The 20,418-nt window shown below is 39.3% G+C and overlaps 1 protein-coding gene across 5 annotated transcripts in view; it reads left to right on the plus strand.

Annotated features, from left to right (window-relative positions):
• SCUBE1 (signal peptide, CUB domain and EGF like domain containing 1) overlaps positions 1–20,418 on the plus strand; it is a 205,502-nt gene that overhangs the window by 138,149 nt on the left and 46,935 nt on the right. For all 5 annotated transcript variants that reach the window (XM_054053837.1, XM_054053816.1, XM_054053822.1 and 2 more), the window contains one exon: positions 9,457–9,579. In XM_054053837.1, the coding sequence (XP_053909812.1) occupies positions 9,457–9,579 (123 nt within the window). The remainder of the gene's footprint in view (positions 1–9,456; positions 9,580–20,418) is intronic.

Genomic DNA, 20,418 nt, shown 5'->3' on the forward strand with positions numbered 1-20,418 from the left:
ACTGAGAATCAGAATTCTAATTTGTTCTCCACTTTTCAAAGAAAAGAGAGAGTTGACAGTTGTTGGCTCAGAGGCAAATCTGGTGTGTGATCAGATGACAGAGAATCTGACTGAAAGGCAGAGGGAGGCACAGAGGGAGGCACAGAGGGAGGAGAAGGGTCAGGAGAGTTGGTGGTAAAACCATAGGTGGTGGAGGAGATGTTGCAGAGACAGAAAGGTGCTGGTCACCAGCAGAAAATTTGTGGGATTTGGAAGAGTAAGAGATAGAAAACTCTTGGTGGTAGGTGCCTACAAGTGGTCAGAAGTCTGGTGAGGTGATCAGAAAAGTAAGCAGCTCAGATTGCATCACTGACTGATGGGTATATATGTTGACTGGGTGTCAGAATGGTGTATTTTAGATATATCGACATAATTTGATCCAGACTTTTTAAAAGACAATTAAAGTTCCAAGCCACAGTGAGGAAAACTAAATTATAAACCCACAGGATTTTAAAAAATGAGAGGAAGTGAAAATTGTGGATCCCAACATAGGTGAAATTTGTCAGAAAAAAGAAGATGGAGTGGAAGACAAAATAAAACAGGAAGAGAGGGTGGAGAACAGAATCCAAGAAACAAAACTGTGGATAACATCTATCTTCTAGCTGTTGCTGCTAATTTATCAAATCCAGAATGTGTGTGAAACGTTCAGTGCCGCTTCCCTATTTTGGGAGAGGATGTACACCTTTTTTTAACATTAAAGGCATACAATTCAGTGGTCTGCTGTAGACTTGTTCATGACAGACAAATATAATACAACAGATTATCTTCCATTAAAAAACTGCAAACTTGAGTCAGCTGCCATGTAACTCATTCAATTTTGTTTCCTCCCAAGGGTTCCATCTATCCCCACAAAATAAATTCATGAGTGCAAAGTTAAGGTTTTTTCATGACTAGGCAATATCCCTGTTCCCTGGAAACTTGCAGTTGTTATTTGTCTTTGCGAACCTCCCCTTTGAAAATGCCAAATCCTTTAAATTAATGCTTGAGAGGGTCATACTTTGCATTTCAGTTGTTGAAAAGACCTTGCATTTATTCAACACTATAAAGCTCCCTGAGGATCAGCAACCACAGTTTATTATGTAAAAGTGTGCTGTGTTTTCTTTAATTTGGGAGTTGACTACTCATATAATCATAGCTACCAACATTCAAAACTCACAGTATTTTTTTCGTTCTTTTAGTATTGCTTTTTTCATCGTAAAATACAGCTTGTTTTTTATATGGCTAGATCCTGCTCTCAGTGAATTCTCTCAGTGAATGTCTTCCCTGGTACAGAACAGAACCCTGTTTGGTTGAAGTAATGTCTTCAAAAAGTTTTGGAGGGTTAATTTTTTGATCATCGGCCAAACTTCTTTGATTTATTATTGGCTGTGAGGCATTTGAATTATCATGGGCTAATTGTATTCAGCTTTTCAGCAGTAGTAGCTTTATCATGGAAAAGCCAAGATACTTTCAATGGGGTTTTAAAGAGAGCATCAATATCTTCAGCTGTCACTAAAACTAGTTTTCTTTTTAAATTTTATTTAATAAAAACAAACAAAATATTTAGAAGCAAAATGATATTCTTAGAAATAAGCACACAGCTTTCCTGAGCAGATAGTAATTGCAAGGGGGGAAATGAAAACAACTATGAGTAAAGGTAAATTGAGTTCATATGCTGTCTATGGTTTCATGTGTCTTGGTCCAATAGTGCACAGCTTGCTGATTTTCCCATCTTCATTGAGATTACACAGAAAATTTGAATACTGTTAAGAACAAGGCCTTGCTTTTTAGTGAGACTTAGAAAATGCCCAGAGATGTCAGCTTCCTGGTTTCACCTCCTTTATACCTTTAGAAATACTGATTAAATCCTTTACTGTTGTTGTTGTGTGCAACCTTCAGCAACCTGTAGAGTTCTGTCTCAGCTCCTCCTGCATGAAATGCAACATTGAACATAGAATTCTTATGGGTTTAGTGGCTGTGTGCATAATTAAGGTAGATGAGTAGACAGCCCAATGTATTTGCACAATTCTGTGTCACCTTTCTAACCACAGCCACCAGGTTACATGGTCATGGTTACCCTCTGGGTTTCCCAGAATCTGATCTACTGTACTTTCCACATGCTTTGTAAAAACGTTATTTGATGTCCCCAAGTACAGATGAAAATCTTAACTGCACACCTATTTCTCCTTCTCCAGGGTTTTATAAAAAGCTTGAAGAAGCGGTGGAAACGCGGTGTAGTTTTTGCAGTTAGTTCAGGCTAGACAGTAGAAGACTTGCTTTTATGTCATCAGTCCACTTCACATTCTGGTGTCACAGTCTAAGAAAACTTGCACTGTTTGGGTTCACATCATTGCACTAACATGTTTATAAGTGTAAAAAAGAATTTGGTGTTCAGCAAAAATTTTAAATGAAAATCCGTTCTTTTCACATTAGATTTAGTAAATCCCTTCCCTTTCACAAATAAGAAATCAGGGCCTAAACTACTCTGACAGCATTTCTAAGTTTTTCACTTTCAAAGCTTTTTGTGTTTTATAAACCTAATTAACTGTAATAAGAAAATAATAGGACATAATGTTTGTTTTACAAGGTGATTGATCTCTTGGCGGCCTGGCAGACTCTGTTATTGATTGGTTGGTGGATAATGTCAGAGTGGATATGTCCTGGAGGAGAATAGCTGACACCTAAATCCATATGTGACAGATTACCATCTGTATTGGAAGACAGGTTTCTTTGTAAAATTGCGAAGATAACAGGTGAAAATGGAGAAAGTGACATGAGGGAAATGTGTTGAAACCTGCCTCAACCTTTCCATGCTCCAAGAGCATTTACACAAAGCTTTCTGTTTTGTGGGCAGCCTGTTTTGAGGATGAGGGAGATTAAATTTTAATTACACTCATTCCTGTCTGCCCAGTCAAGTTTTAATTCTGTTAATTAGGAAAATGCCTTGCCCCACAACGTAGCCGTAAAGCTAATTAAACAGAGAACCTTCATTTGCTACTTATTGGAACTTCAGTTCAGTAATGATTATCATACGTTACAGTTAATTAGCACTGTGGGAAGGAAAATGAGAATGTCACTGAAGTGCAAAGCTCACATTAAAGGTGCTGTAATATATGCCTCATTTCATTTTGTAGCTATCTGATGCAGGGAAGTCATACACTACCCTATCTGCCTCAGTTTCACATTTGTTAAAGGAGAATTAATTAAGCTTATCTCTCCTGCAGAAGTGTTGTGAAAGTTTAATATAATTAAGCTGATAAGATGCTGGCCTTTGAAATCCTCAAGTAGAAGACACTGCATAAATAGAATTATTCCTCTGTGTAATATGTGAAGCATTTTAGAGGCAGTGAACTATGGAGTCATAGATAACAGTGAGGAAATGACACATATACCTCATAAAGATGGGCATACAGTTCTGCACATAGTCTAAAAATCTTCAGAGCAAAACACTACTAGCATTGGATGTGCTGCTGTATCAAACTATTCAGAAGCCTAGACCACAAATTAAAAACAACTGTAATTTGACTAAAAAGTTTTGACAGTAAATGACTGTGATTCATAATACTTTGTTCATGTATAATAATCTGTTTTAAAGTATTGGTCCTGAAAATATCAAGTGATAGTTACCAATACCGCAGTATACAGATGAAGTAAAGCAATTAAGTGTTACAACTTGCCCAAACTGCTGGATAAACCCATTGTAAAAATGGAACTAAGACTTCTAACTCCCTATAAACTGGTAGACAAGCTTGGTATTTTCTGGAGGGAACCACAGAACCCAAGTTCTGCTTTGATTTAGATTTTCTCACAGTGGCACTGAATTCAATGAGTCTGAGGATATGAAATTATACATTAATAAAATATCCCTGGCATGTGTTATTTAAGACACTTTTGAAAATGTTAGTTAGAGCATTGCAAGTGTAGCCTGGTAGGTTATGCTTATGTTAATCCTGAGTTACTCAAGATATTTCAAGTTTTATTACAAAGTGATAGGCAAATATTAAAATAATTACAATCTGAGCACTGGTGGCTTTGGTACTGTTTGTGATGTAGAGTGACATATAGAACATCATGTTTTGTGCAGTCCTGTGCTGATTGTCTAAGCAAGGTAGTCCATTGGGTTGTTCACTGGGCTTGGATTCAGGTGTGGATGAGTTTGTTTATCTGTGCCTCTATTTCCCCACCTCTGACATGGGCTTAAAAATTTATTGGCTGCTTTATAAAGTACTTTGTGGTCTGCATGCATTGGGGAACTAATTCCTGTGTCAACAAGGCAACACTAGTTATAAGGTTTAGGGGACAGTGGTGATTTCTAAAACCATGAGAAAAGCAAAGGAAAGAAAAGCAAAGGATATTATGAAAGCAGGGAATGAAAAGAACTAGCAGATTAGCCCACTTTGCAGAAAATATCTCTATGTTGATGCCCACTGTATGTTGGTAGTAGCATTGTTAATCCTAACACGGTGTCATTAACAAAGACAAGGAAGGCAAGAAGTTTCTGTAATCATTTTAGGTTGATCTGGGAGCATACTATTTTCCTGGACCTAGATAGCATTTTAAAACTGCAAAGGATTAGACAGACACAATTAGTTCAAATATTTGCCCAGCCACTGAAAGGAGAAGTCTCACTTCTGCCTCTGATGGGGCTTTGGAAATCTTCATATCCATCATTGTTCAATAGCTAAGTGAAGATTGCTCTTTGATTACCCTTTCAGTTTCCTTTAAGCAGCCTATGCGAAATGTTAAATTCTAAGTTGCCTGAAATCCTTACTTTCTCATTTGTGTTCTCTGACTTGTATGCAGCAAGGCAAATCTTTGTGAGTGTATATGCACACACGTGCATGTGTGTGCACACCCCACCCCTCCCGATCAGAACTAGAACTAGGTCCTTCTGAATATGAATTGCACTGAGCAGAGCTTAAAAATGTGTAAGTAGAACAGAAGCAGTCATTCCTTATCAATCTTCATAAGGACATGGAGAGAAAAATATAATGGACTACTTATTTTGTCTAGTCAAATTGTGGCTGCGCAACTTATCACAAAGCAACTGAGTTTCTGCTCCTTTATTTAAAGCTGGAAAGTTTGATTTACAGCTGACTGCACTGCCTCCCTTATATTTTGAGATCCTCAGAAAACTTAGGATAATCACTTATTTCAGAAATATTTCATGTTGTTTATTCCTCCTTCATTCTTCTAAAATCATTACCCTTTCCACTCTGCTGAAAATTAGCTTTTGATTGTCCGAAAGAATGTAGAGAGTTTTACATAATAACTCCAAAGAAAGGGCATTTTAAAAGATTCCTTGGATCTGTGCACCAAAACTGTGACTTATTAGCCAATGCTTCAGGGCCCTAGGGTCACATAAGCAGATCCAGAGAGCAGTCATGCTTGATTTCACCACAGCGTCTGTCTTGATGCCAGGCCTTTATTTCTGAGATTCCCTGTAAGCCTGGACTTACATTTGACAATGCACATAGAGTTGACAGTGAGGCACAGAAACTGGAGTGGAATTTGTCCACTATTTGTGAATAGCAAGGTAACCCAGGGGGTTTTTTTGGGTGCTTTCTTGAGTGCTTAGTTGCCTCTTAGGCCATGCCTTCATCTGACATTTTTGACTCATAAATTTTAATGCTTCTGTGGTTTTTCATTGGACTGTATATTCTATTTCTGCAAGTGTCCTGTTTGTGCTGGACACATCAGTTGGTATTTTTAGCGGATCAGCATCGTGTATGAGCAACGTATTATTTAACAATATTGACTTACTGCATTAAGAAAAATCCTTTGGGATTCATTGCTGAAAGCCTATTAGACATCCTAATCTGAAATGACCAGCACAGTGTCTGATCATCGAGGTATTTTGCATACAACCAACCATGAAGAGATACATTTCTTTATATACTTTTGCGTTCTTGGGGATACAGGGAAGCAGAGTGCTCTGGAAAGTTTGAGCTGTTCTTCTGCAACCTGCATATTTAGTTGAAAAGGAGCCACTTGAGAGCTAAGTTTGAAGACACAAGCTTTATGACTCCTTTACAGACAGTCCTAATAATAGTATGGGAGACTTAACTCAGTAATTTCAAAGCTGGTAGAGATACCATGATGGGTTTCCTTTGTGTTTTTCTTCCCTACACCATAGGCAGGCATGCATACTCTGTGAAGTTCACAACAGGCACTTGACAAAGTTGGGTACCAGTGAGTTTAAAGATAAATGGGGCCTCACCTTCTCACACAGTGGAATCATTTATTTTCACATGGCTCATAGCATGAATTATTTATAGCTATGGAAAGAAAAATAGTGGGGATACAGACTTAGTGCAATTTCTGTGAACCGGTTAGACATGATGTGGTTGGATACTGCTGTCTTTCAAGTGAAGTGCAGCAATGCACTGCTCTCCATAGAGTGAAATAATTTTTACATGCCTTGTCAGTCTCACTATGGCCGTGGAAAGAAATACAGTGAAAGCAGAGACATGTGCTGTTTGTGTTATTTAGAATGTTTTTGCAGCTAACAGTTTTGACCTCTATTCTCTTTTGATGATCCTGGCCACATCATGTTTTCCAGCTAGAAGATATGAATAAATACTTTATTTTCTTGTGGAGTCTCCCAGGTTTTACCCAGATTCTGTTTCATGATTATTCCTAAGAATTGCTAGTCTAAAATGAATATGCTGCATTATCAGTGGTATTACAATGATTAACAGCTTCAAATCCACCCTCTTGAGGCCAGGAGCATTTCATGTTTTGTCCCTTTCAGTTTTCAGAGACTCTGAAATTTAGTAAGACTGGAATTTGGAATTTAACACGTGTAATCCAGGGATGGTCATTTAAAACATTAATCCTTATTTCAGAATGGTATTTGACAGGCTGCTTTGAGCAATCTCAGGCAGCAGAGTAGCCCAAAAGTCGTGTTGTTCTTATCATGGGTAAAAGAAATGTTCTTCATGATGGATGACTACTTTGTATGTTTATGATGCATAATATATTAGTAATTTTAATTCACAATTCCATTTTTGTCAGAGCAAGCTAAGCTATGGTTAGATACACCTGTACTGTGCAAAAGGATGCGACTGTTTTAGTAATCGTAAGACCTGCAATGCAATCCCAGTTGCATGTACTGGAGGTTGGAGGAATTACTTCTACAAATGGAAATGCCAGCCTGCAGGAACTGGGCTAACAAGTCTTGTGTTTTCACTGCTGATCTTCACCTGTGCTGCTGATCATGGCTGGAACCAAATGGGTTGCTGCCTCCAGTCTGATGATGTTGCCTTCATTGTGTTCTTTACCAGATTTATCAGGTTGGGAGACTAAGATTATCTGTTCTTGGCTAGCCTAATCACCAGAACTGGAGGACCACAGACAACAAACACAACTTCTGGTTTGAGGTCATTTTGAGAACTTTGAGACATAAAGATTTGAGCTGGTTTTGTACAAAGCACTTGGGGTGTAATACCACCACAGCTGCTACCTACCCTCGTGCCCATAATGGGACTGAATGTAAAAGTCACTCCTATGCAGAACCAGACACAAAAGTAATAAACAGTAGTATTAGTTGAGAGGGTCTCAGAGCAAATTTGCTTTCTGTTTGCCACGAATGCAGCTCATAAGCTAACCTTTATAATAATATATGTTGTTCTTGCTTATTTGAGTAGTACGTCCTCCTGCACACATTTCTGTCAATGACAGTGTAGCAAAGTGCCATTCAGAAAAAAAGAGGTCAATTTGCCTCTTAGTTATTAGAATTTCTAGATTTACCTCTTCATTCCTCTTGGTGCTGTTTATATTTTATATGCAGAAATGCGGTAAGAGCCATACTACTCTCCAATCTTAGTAACCACATATTTTCAAAAGTGAATGAATGACATCCGCTAAAAGTCATCCTAAATTCAAATCATTTTTAAATTGTCATGCTGTCTTCAATAAATTTCCATGTCCACCTATTAGCTCTTTTGGCACCTAGATTTGCATTTTTCAGTATTTGCTTTTGAAATAGCTAGCTGTTACCTCAAAGTTCCAAAGCTGTTATAGCAAGAGGCTTTTCAAAAGGAAACATCACTCCCCACTCAGTTTTATGAAAGATCTTCTTTTCACTCTCAAAGTGAGCAGCCAAGGCTCTATGACGTACTACTTCTTCGCTTAGTGCATCCCTGAAAAGTTTGGCACTGTTCTTCTCCTGAAAAAAATGAAGGACTTTTTTTTTCTATTTCAAATAAACACGAAACTCTGGGTTTGTAAGTGGGGGAGGATGGAAACATGTCCTGTACTTCAAATTAGATTCTTTGACCTGATACTTATTGCACGAGCTTTTGTGGGATGGAAAAGAGACTGGTCATTCCAGTTCTTCAGCACTCTTGTGAGAAGTTATAAGGTGGAGGAAGTAGCATCACCAGTCTGAAATTCAGAACAGAGGTCTTATCAAGTGCATCAATGCACTTCGTAATCATTATTTAAAGTAAGAGCCATTGATCCTGTCCTTCATACATATATATGGCTTTCAAGTAAAGGCAGTAGGTGTTCTGTCTTCAGAAGAACTGAATAGAATCATAGAATCATTAGGCTGGGAAAGACCTTTGAGATCATCAACTCCCACCACTACTAAATCATGTCCCAAGCACCTCATCTACCTGGCTTTTAAGCACCAGGGATGGTAACTCAACCACCTCCCTGGGCTGCCTGTGCCAGTGCTTGCTAACCCTTTCTGTGAAGAAATTTTTCCTGATGTCCAATCTAAACTTCCCGTTACGCAGCTTACGGCCATTCCATCTTGTCCTATCACCTGTCACCTGGGAGAAGAAACCAACACCCACCTCTCTGCAACCCACTTTCAGGTAGAGAGTGATAAGGTCTCCCCTCAGCCTCCTCTTCTCCAGGCTGAACAACCGCAGTTCCCTCAGCCGCTCCTCATAAGACTTGTAAGAACATCTTGAAGAGGCAACATCTCACATGCCCTTGCAGTTGCTTCTTTATTATATGAAATCAAAACAGTTAGACACGTGAAAAGGGGTATTCTGTGACACTAAAACTTTGTTTATGTAGTGATAATGGAAGCATTTTTTCGGATTCAAATATGTTTTAGTTTGTGTTTGTTCTTATTTCAAATTTTCATGTATTTGATAGTTCCTATGTAAGGTAAGGGATTCACATCTTACAATGGCAGACCACTACACCTACAAAGAAGCTTCCCTGAATGTTCTTTAATGTCAAAGTGCCTCAGCTTGTGCAGTTTCAGTTCTGAAAGAAATACCTCTGTGTCCAGAACAACTCGGCCCACAGCTGTTTTGTTAGCCTTGCAAGAAAGGGTTGGGAAGGGGATACATCTGACCTGTATGATTCCTAACAGAGACAGCAGCCTCTTTGGGGATCTGAGTAAATAGCTATGCTCCTGCCCTGAACTACGGAGTTTTTGTAATGAACTAAGTTTTTGCTGTTCGTTCTTTACAGACATTGATGAGTGCTTGGTAAACAATGGTGGCTGTGACCATTTCTGCAGAAACACGGTTGGCAGCTTTGAGTGCAGCTGCCAGAAGGGCTATAAACTACTCACAGATGAACGGACCTGCCAAGGTAATACTTCACTTATTTTGTTTTTTGTATAACAAGGATCTTATTTTCATTGGATATTTTCTGTAATTAAGTGATTTGTACTACAGGTTTTACTTGTTCTGTCATAGGAAGTAAAGTTAGAGAAGACCTGCTAGATTAGCATTTTCTGAGATGGGGTTAGAAGATTTTTGGAAATGTCTTATTTCAGTGTGTTTAGTAGTAGGAATGCCAGTGTCCTGTTGAAGTGGGAAAGTCCATTTGGTGTAGTTTCCTATGATTTTAACAGGATAGAGGCTAATCTTATGTACACCAGAGCATTTAGAGTAATTTATTGAAATAGAGCATTTGCAACATTTAAACTGAAAAAAGAGTCTTCATTTGTGAGCTCCCCTTTGCCTGACAGAATCTATTTATGGAGGTATAATGAAGGTATTTTGTGAGAATTCAAATGAAGTGTGTTTTATATTATTTGCTCTGTGTGTTATGATTTGTTATCTAACTCATATATTTCTATGACTAATTAAGTGCACAACCATTTCCAACTTAAGTACTAACCATGTGCCTTGGAGAAATGACACTTTAAGAATTTGACCTCTGTAACTTTAACTCTTTAAAAGCTTCCTAGAAGAGGTCAGAAAGATGAGCATGCATCAGTAGAGAAATAAGGGGAAGGAGGATGCATTCAATTCAAGGCAGGGGGGTTGGAACTGGATGGTCTTTAAGGTCCCTTCCAACCCAAACCATTCTATGATTCTAATTAAAATTTTGTGCAGGAATTGCCTTTTTATTAATAAAAAATTATTTGCATGCATTTTGAATACATAAAAATTATGAAGTCCAAAACAGCATTAGTATTTTGAAGCTTCTTCATCAACTAAAGTGAAACCTTCAAAGTCTGAAGATATGTATGTCATTCAAAAATTTTTCCATTGCATCTCATTTGTACTTCCATCATCTGAGAAGCCTACTCCACCCTGAGCGTGTGATTAGACAGAAAGGAGTCAGTGCAACATTGGTTTCAAGCTGCGAAGAGCTGAGAGCAGCACAGTTAGTGCCACATGACTAGGCAGAAATAACGTTGTAGGATCATGTCAGACAAGGGTAAGATGTCAGGTTTTGATGTACATGCTAAAAATAGGGACAAAAATGTTGAAAAGAAACATTCCCTTCATGATATATTTAGAGATAGTTAGGAATACTTTCTGGTTCATGAATTTCATGTGTTGTGACATGCTCTCACTGTGTTATCAGTTGGAGCTTTCACCACTGAAGTCATTGTGATTACAACAGTGGAAAACGCAAGAGAAAAGTCAAGCCTTGCATTCTTGTTAGGCAAGAGTTGGTGCAAAATTTATTTGTTCATTATGCAAAGTCTTAGAAATAGGCTTTGAAAGCTACTTATAAAAATCAGATCTCTATCACGATAACAGGAAACTAGAAGCAGCTCTGTAAATGATGTTTTGTTTCTTCATGTGTCTGGTCTATTGGATGAGTGAGGTGCCTTTAGCAGTACACATCATGCAAGGGAAGAAGCAGTCTTCTTGTCTCTCTTGTGTGATCAGACATGGAAATATAAACTTGATTTGGCCATCCTACTCTGTTCATTGTCAGCGAATGAGGGCAGGCACTCTCTCTGCCTCTACATGGTACTTTGACTTATCTGTTGCTGTAACAGATAGATTAGTGCAATTTCAGAAGCTTTTTGGGCTGGAGAAGTTCCTCCAGTCCCAGAAACACTGGTTCTTCATAATCTTAAACGGGGATGACAAAGTTAATTCCTGTTTGAAGTCTGAGGTATTTGGGCCTCAGAGACTCTTTACAGCAAATATGGTATGATGCGTGCTTTGTGGAGGGAGCACTGTGATAATTTAATTCCTGATTGATGCTTGAGGTGATAATTGGTGACTCATGCAGTCACAGGCCAGCTAAAAAGAAAGAAGGAAAGTGAATACAGATCAAGGAATCACTGATGTATGAATCACCTTACTTTGCTGCTTCCTATGCAAAGGGAATATAGTTAGTGGAAGTGATTTTAGTTATTACTTTTGGGTCCAATGGAAAAAATGTGGTTTGGGGTTAGTGACTCTGCTGGAATAGAAATCATCCAGGGTTTTTTTTGGTAACAGCCAGTCAACACTGACCATAGAACATTACTGAGAGATTCAGGGAAATTTATTTTGGTCTTATTAGCCTTTCCAGTGTGTGAAATAGAAAAGTGTAATTTGTATTTATAAAAGATGCTGTTGTTCATGTTACATCTGTTGTTTTGATTCATACTAGAGTTTCTATGACTGTCAACATTGCCTTTCTCCCCTGGTTTTCAGTTTTAAAATAAAGATTTCCTTCAGTTACAAATCTATGTATTTACCAAATACTCATTTAGGAACTTAGAAGTGTATATTGTTTGGGGCTGAGTCCTGTTTTAGTTCAAGTGCCCTCCCTAGTGTAAAGAGAGTTCATCTCCAAGTGAGTTCATCAGTATCAGATCAAGGAACAGATTCTATGGACGTTAGGTGAAATGGCCATGGAAAGAGCTAGTAAGCTTGCCCTTCTATGACCTGCAGAGTCCCTGGACAAGCCTGTGACTGTATCTGATTCACAGGAAAGAATCAGTGAAGAAGAACAAAGCCATGAGGGTACAGTTCATATTAGCACCATTTTTCAAACTGTTGAAAAACACGAGTAAGCTCTTGCTGCATTATTTTCTTCATATGATCATTAACTTCAGCACAAGGCAATTTTACATATTTTAATGAAAAGGTTCCTTCGTACTGTATGTGAAATTTTGAGAGTTTCCCACTTTACCTCATTTCCTTGATATCCTTTCATTGTAGACGTCAGAAGAGACTTGAAGATTGCAGTGTAAGTGTATCAAAGTCTCAGACTCTGTTCTAGTTGTTTGTATAGCTCCCACCCCATTGTACAAAGTGCCTAACATTCATTCATTCTGTCTGTGAAGAGGGAAGTATTTCTCTTTCAATTTTCCAGGCAGGAAGGGTGAAGCCAAATGTAGCAGCTGCCCAAGATTATGCATATGAATGCCTGGGCAGCCTGGAAAATAAACTTTCAGGTTTTGTGAATCTTCCCTCTGTGAATCTGCCTATTACAATTTTTTTTTTCCTCTTGTGTTTGTGCTCATATCCTGATATGAAAATTCATCCATTTTCAGGAGCTCTGAAATTTGTTGCTCACTTGGTGCCACTAACTAGCCACTATGCATGTCAAGTGCTTGTGTAAGCAGCCCCTTGGGTTTGTAAAATGCATTACAATGTTCTGCATTTATCTGTTTACAGCTAAACCATTTCTAGCCCTAGCTGCAAAGAAAACCATTGTCAATCACAGATTACTTGTGCTAGGGAGTGGTTCTCACGCTGTGGTTCCTTGTTAGACAAGGAGAATGTGGGGGTTTCCCTTCCTTTCCCCTCCCCTGCATTCCAATCATTTAAAAGGAAACTTATTTGTAACTCAGAAAGTGAAGAATCCACATTGTCGTGCCAGTGATATTGTGGAGACTGATACTGCTTTCACAGAGTCTCTCTTTTCATACAAACTTAATTTTTTTTTCTCCTGTGATGGTAAAATCACTGTGTGACAATGCCAAACATTTTAATGTCATGCATTATTTTAACAGATCCCTTAAGTCTAAGGTATAGTAAATTCTTTGTTACAGGAGGAAACAGTTGGATCTGTTTGTATAAATCTAGCAAAAGAGGCCTGCATCTCCTTTGAGCATATAATACAAGTAACACCAGTATATTTAAGCAAGAGGAACTTGTGTTTGTAACCTTTGTAGTAATTAACAGCAAGACCACTACTCAGATTAGTTTTAGAACGACATCAGCAACAAAACAGCAAACAAGACTGTTTAAAGCTGCAATGAATGTGTGTAAGTGCAGGCATAATTACCTTAATCCTCAGCCAATATGAGTTTTAAAGCCAGTTAACTTAATTGCTTATTCAGTTTCTGTTTGTTGTGCACTGATCTCAAAAAAAAGTTCAACAATAAGCACTCTCTATGCTCCACTCAAGTTCAAGCTTCATTAAGCACCCAGAAAAATGTGTGAAATTCTATCATAAATAATTTTCTCTTCTTGCCATAGGAATTGCCTTTTGCAAAGCAAAACAAAGAGAGACTTTCTCCTGCCTCTCCTCAGGGAGAGGTGGAGTTGGAAAGATGAGTTATGTTCAGAAAAAATAAGTTCTTTGAGTGGGAACATCCAGCGATTGCCGTGTAATTCTTTGGCCTGCTAAATCTACATTGTCTTCTTCTGCCCCATTCCAACTCTATCTGAAATCGAGGCAAATCCCCCAGGATGAGTAATCTACACTTTTGCAGGGGGCAGACCAAGGCATTTTCATCATTCTAGTCCACTTACAGCCTCCAAAGCTTAAGTGGAGCTTGCTCATTGCTTGATCTCACAGACATGATGTTCAGCCGTAATGAAGTCTGCCCGAATTGCCTTTTCACCAATCATTTTAATTGATGCCACCAACATAAAGGAGATGATCGTTCACCTGGCAAAATTACTTCTGGGGTACTATGTTTCTTATGTGCTCTGCTGTATCCCAACTTCCTCTCTCCATGGCTTGACTTCCAGTCAAGTTTTCCTCAAAAACTCAATGCTTAGAGAGTGGAGCAACTGCAAGTAATGTCTAGAGCCAAGGATACAGTGGGCAGTTTTCTTAGTAATTCTGCCGGCATATTGCAACGCTAACCTGCGAAACACCTCAGACCTTGTCCAGCTCTGTTACTTTGTTTATTAAGTTGTCTCTGAGCTGCCTTGATGAGTGTAGCAAGTTTTGTGATAGCCTTCTCATGTGTTACAGGATATACCTCCCAAGTCTTGTCATCCACAACTGATTTTTACTTATGATCTGAAATGAGATTTGAGTCCAGCCTCAGGCCTTCTGTATTAACCCACTGCGCCATAGAACTGTAACCTATGCAAACCTAAAATAATACTGCTAAATGAGACACTGGCCTCTCTTTATTGCCAGATAGGTCTTCATTCTAGAGTTATTAGACCTAGCTGACCCTATAATCCGTCTGCTGATAGAGAGATGCTTTACACATGGCTCCCCATATATAATTGTCAAGAGAAGCCTTCTTTCATTCCAGAATGAGAGAAAGAAAAATAGCACCTTGAAAAATACAGTAGCTGTCTATGATTCAAGGTTCTACAGGCCTGGTCTTGAAATGTTGCCATTTTAACTAGATCACTTATTTGTACAAAATATGCACTATTAGTTTTCCTAAGGCAAGATTTGAATCTCCCAGCATGAATCTCCATTTTGAAAATAGGTGTGAAATGAGGGATTAATCATACAGAGAATGACAGATAGAAAGTGTTTGTGGGAATTATTTTTGGCCTGAAGAAGCCCACAAAGATTAGCTACAAAGATCTCACTATATTCCTCTGCATGGAACCATTGATGATAAATGCGGCTGCACAGGACCAGTTTAATCCCAAATATATCAGTGCATCCACACACGCAGAACTGAATCACCAGACATCTGACACGAAGTGACTAAATTAAAAAATAAAAAAGGAGCCAAAGAAGTTTGCACCCTTGGGTTACATGACCATGACCTGCCACCCAAATCTGATGATCTGACCCAGTAAAGCAAATGGACTTGTCCTAGTCACATAACTTGATGAAGGTCTCAGGATGAGGATACCACCCTTGCTTTGATTTGTATAGTCGCCCATCTTAGATTACTTAACTAAATGCATGGGTAGAGGCGAGGGCTGGAGCATCTGTCCGTCTCTGTCTCTTATTGCATCATTGAAACACGTCCTATGTCCCGGCTTTAAAATCTTGAGGAAATTCCTTGGACAGAGGAATTTTATGTTGTGATCCTTCCAGCCAAGCCAATCTATCTTTTTGCCTTACTACTCCACCCCCAGCTTTTCTTGTGCTGAGTTACAGCTGAGTATACCTGGTGCAGTCCCAGAGGCAGTGAGCTGTGAGAAATATTGAAGGGTTACAGCTGCACCGTACAGCAGTAAAGAGACTGATTAAACCCTTCAGCTAGTCAGTGTCGGTGATAGAACTAATGTTTCATGTAAATTAGCTTAACAGACAACGGGTGTTAAGACCCCTAAGATTCAATGCATCAATGTTATCATAGAATCATAGAATCACTAGGTTGGAAAGGACCCACTGGATCATCGAGTCCAACCATTCCTAACACTCCCTAAACCATGCCCCTCAGCACCTCATCCACCTGTCCCTTAAGCACCTCCAGGGAAGGTGACATGACCACCTCCCTGGGCAGCCTGTTCCAGTGCCCAATGACCCTTTCCGTGAAAAGTTTTTTCCTGATGTCCAGCCTGAACCTCCCCTGGCAGAGCTTGAGGCCATTCCCTCTTGTCCTGCTCCCTGTCACTTGGGAGAAGAGGCCAGCTCCCTCCTCTCCACAACCTCCTTTCAGGTAGTTGTAGAGAGCACTGTCTCCCCTCAGCCTCCTCTTCTCCAGGCTAAACAACCCCAGCTCTCTCAGCCGCTCCTCACAGACTTGTTCTCCAGCCCCCTCACCAGCTTTGTTGCTCTTCTCTGGACACGTTCCAGAGCCTCAACATCCTTCTTGTGGTGAGGGGCCCAGAACTGAACACAGTACGAACACAGTTATGGTTTGGCCAGCTTTCCAGTGAAAATTATTGGAAAGTTTTGTGGTTGATCCACCCCCTCTTTTTCCTTTTCTTCCTCATTAAATAGATAAAAGAAGGAAGCATTCAATAGAAGTAATGTTATTTAGCTTCCCCCTTCTTTCTGGAGTGCCAATAACATACAGCTTCACAGCCAAGTGAGATGGTATGAAGAGCACACCATCAGAAATTTTACTGCTGGGGGGGGGGGTCGTCTTAATATTTAAAGTATATTTTTGTCTGACCCACACAAACTTCTCACTGAGGTTGTTACTCTCATGGTCCGGTCTGTAGTGTAACAGGTGGAGAGCATTAGCCAACCAGTAGAGTGCTGCTGCCTGTGTCTTTGCAAGGGAGCTAGCAGCAGGGTTCTGGAGAGCATCTGCTGTCTAGGGTGAGAAGCAGGCAGGCTTGGAAGTCCCCTCGCTGACTTTTGCCTGAGTTCGCTTGTGCATTTGCTCTAAGTTTGAGGACTTCAGCAGTCAGAGAAAATAGCCAGGTTAATGCATTCAGCAGATTTACAGTGCTGTCACACTGAGGGAACCTTGTTATCGTACACCACTTGAACAGGGTGCGTCTATGCCAGTGTGGGGGTGATTAATGAGGGAGAGATGGATGAAGGAACTCAAGCCTGTCGACTCATTTGTGTGATACACATGAAGGAAAGTGATTTTGCCTTGATGCACTCAGACATTCATCCACATCACATAGGCAGAATGTGAGATATAAAATACATTGATTTGACGTAGGCTGATTTTTCAGCCAGTCCAATGCACATTTAGTTGTATGGACACTTGATATATAAACAACAGTGCTGTTTCAGCTGCCAGTGTAGCTCAAGAACTAGTGAGAATCAGTGGTGCACTGGAGGAGATACTGGGAGCTACTTTTAGAAATCAGACTAGCTCACAGAAAGAAAACTCACTGATGATGTTCGTTCCCTGTACAGATTTTCTCTAAGACGATCTGTGTCACTGAGCCTTACAAAAATATCTTGTTTATGACAAGGACCATATTGCTTCTAGCATCAGATTAAAAATATACTCCACTGGGAAACAGCATGTTACACTGTCAGTAAAAGGAATACTTCTCAAACTCTTTCTGTTACACATGGTGCTTAGTCTTAGTGTTGGTGAGATTTTGAACAGTGGCACAGTCTGCCTCTGTGAGAAAAAAAGGGTGGCAAGATCATACTCAGAAACAATAAATGCCCCAGGCATGAAGTATAAACAGCTTTAGCCAGTACAAGTTTGTTTGCCAAGCGATAGTATCTCCCATGTTGGTTGTAGCAATTAAGTCTGCTGAAACATGAAAACAAATACGTGTCCCCCCCCCACCTCTAGCTCTCTTCTTTGCAGCATAATGTTATCATAAGTTAAAGGCAAATTTTCTTCAGTTGCTGCTCCTTGGAAAGAATATTAAACCTCATAATCTAGGCTTTAAATCAGTTTCTAATGGGATGAGACCTAGTGTGGGAAAGGCAGATGGGACAGATTATTCCACCTCTATTTTCCCATGGAGCTTCTGACCTAGGCTACTGTTGGAAGTAAGATACTAGATTAGTTTGACCTCAGGTCTCCTTCAGTATGGTAGCTCTTGTATTCCTGTGTTAAACCTTATAAAATAGACTGCTATCAAATTGCTCTTTACAGCTCTGTCTGGCCCCCTCCCCTTGATGATGTGTGTGGGAAGCCAAGCAAAACGTTCCATTAGTTCAAAGAGAATTTGGGATATATTTTTCAGTTGATGCTGTCAGATTTATGATGTGTATAGTGCAGAAATTATTTTACTGGACTAGAATCATGTTATGTATTAATGAATTACCAGGATATGAGTCAGTCTTGTAATAGTTTGAACAGGAAGGTAGCATTCTTCCACAAACAATAATCTGTTGATAAATAGTGCTGAAAGCTGTAATTCAATAGGAATTGTTTTTAAAGAGAACTCAAGAAAGACTATATGTGTGTGTGTGTGTGTATATATATGTATATAAATCTATACTCCATTATTGCAGTGGTGCATGTTGAGATAATGCCGTATTACTGCACACCATCATTCTGTCACCTTGATTAAGGTCAGATATCCTTTGCACTAAGTGCTATACAGAATTGCAATGAAATTACAACCCTATCCCAAATGTTCAGAAGATTATCTTTTCCTGTGCTTGCATTTAAACTTCTGAGCATTTTGAAAGTGGCCTGTATTGTTTATTTTGTTCTAGTGAGAAGAAAAGTCTACCTTTCCCACAAAGGGACGTGATTTTCTTGCAGTGGCCATGTTATGAACTGCTATTACTTGTTTTGGTAACTTGGAGATGAGACCTTAGTTAGGACACATAAGATGAAAACAAAAATCTAAGCTCAAACATTGAGAGGTAATGGAATGGAAGAGTTTCTTGTAGGGGTTTGCTGGGTGGGTTTTTTTGATGCATACTTGCAAAACATTTCTGTTAGCATTTTCAAGGGGTTAACTGCCATTTCTCAACTCCAGAGAAACCAGCCTTTCTGGGCAGAGTTTTTAAACAAGGCTTTGAAGCAGAGCCAGAGAACAGCAATTCTTGTGTATATTCAGTGTCCGCTTACTTCAGCAAGAACTTGAAGTTAGTTGGGAATGAACAGTTAAGACCAAGGGAGATGAAGGGAAGTGCTGCATTTGAGTTTTCAGTTGAAAACTGAAACTGTGTTGTTGAACTCACTCTTTCAGCACCATCAAATAACACTAGGCATGTTTTCACCCAGACTAGTCCCTTGCTCCTTCAAGAAGTATCACTAGCAGCTCCTACTATAGGGTGATAGAGACAAACACCCTTAGCAAAGAGAACAGCTTCCTCTTTTCAGAATTACATCTAAAAATCAAGTGTATTGTAGAATAGAGAGAATATTCTTTCCTTGATACAGAGAAAGTGAAGCTTTTTTTATGTTGTCTCATCAGGCTGCTAAGCTGCTCTTATAGAGTTGTGTAAATAGTGGCTTGAGCAGAGTGCAGACTACTAAACTAAAGATATTTATGTTCATAGGAAACAAATAAACCTGCCTGAATTTTCTTTTAATGCACTTCTACTCTTGATATACGGCTTCTCCTATCCCGATAGTAGCAAGTTCATTGCCATAATAGCAGTAGATAACTCAACTTGCCTTTGCCTTGGAAAATGATTGGGTTTGGAAAACGATACATGTGTGCTTAGAAAATCTTGGCAATGTTTTGATGAAAGTACTTTGTTTTCTTTAAAATTGTTGGGAAAGTATTGACTTTAATTGCATTTTATATTGTCCTAGCAAAACAATGGTAGGATGATAAACATAATGGAAGCTAAAGCAAATTGCCTCCTACAGGGTTCCTGAGATGAATAGAAGAACCTGAGCAGAAGAAAGCCCTCATGTAATGGAGAGGGGTGGGAGGGGTGAGAAAGAGCTAGGACAGGTAAGCATAGACCCAAGAGTAAAGGTAATGTCTGGGGAGTCTACATACAGTCTAAGCATTAACACAACTTCAGTCTCCAATTTCAAGATCTTAATCACACAGAAACTTAGCCTGTTGCCTTTCTTGTCTCCATATCTCTTGTTCTTTTACCTCGTATCCCAGCTGACTCAGCCATCATAGTTTGTAGGCCCTTGTACTGCCACTAATTGATTGGGTCCAGTTGCTGCATGTAGGAATAATACCCATACAGGCAAGTTGTCCTAAAAGGATCTTTATTTTCATACCATAAATAATTCCATTTTGAAACCTTGCGTCAAACACGATCTGTCTGTAATGCAGGAAGTAAATAAAGAGAATATCAGAAATGCAGCAGGGATGGTGGTTCCCCATATCAGCAGAGGAATGCATTTGTTAGCACGTTCCTGCTCCTTTCATGTAACAATGAAGATGTGGTTACAAGGCTGATCAATGAAGTGTTCAAGCAGAGACAGAGAAATTTTTAAATAAAATGAAAAGAGAAGGGAAAATTAATTTGTTGGTACATGAGATCACATAAATCCCATCCAAGAGCTATACGTCCTGATGCCCACAGTGCTAAAGCTTTGTTGGTGCTAGTACATGTAACAGATTTGATTTACCACAAATACCATCAACTTTAGTTGCACTTTCATTCTCCAGGCTAAACATTAGGAGGCACAGTCTTAAGTCAGGCTTATTTATCATAGCTATGTTGACCTTTCTCTGGTTTGCCATTACCGAAAGGTTGCAAATGTACTTGGACTTTCTTTGG

This window comes from Cuculus canorus, chromosome 1 (assembly GCF_017976375.1).
Source record: "Cuculus canorus isolate bCucCan1 chromosome 1, bCucCan1.pri, whole genome shotgun sequence".
Classification (NCBI taxonomy): Eukaryota; Metazoa; Chordata; class Aves; order Cuculiformes; family Cuculidae; genus Cuculus; species Cuculus canorus.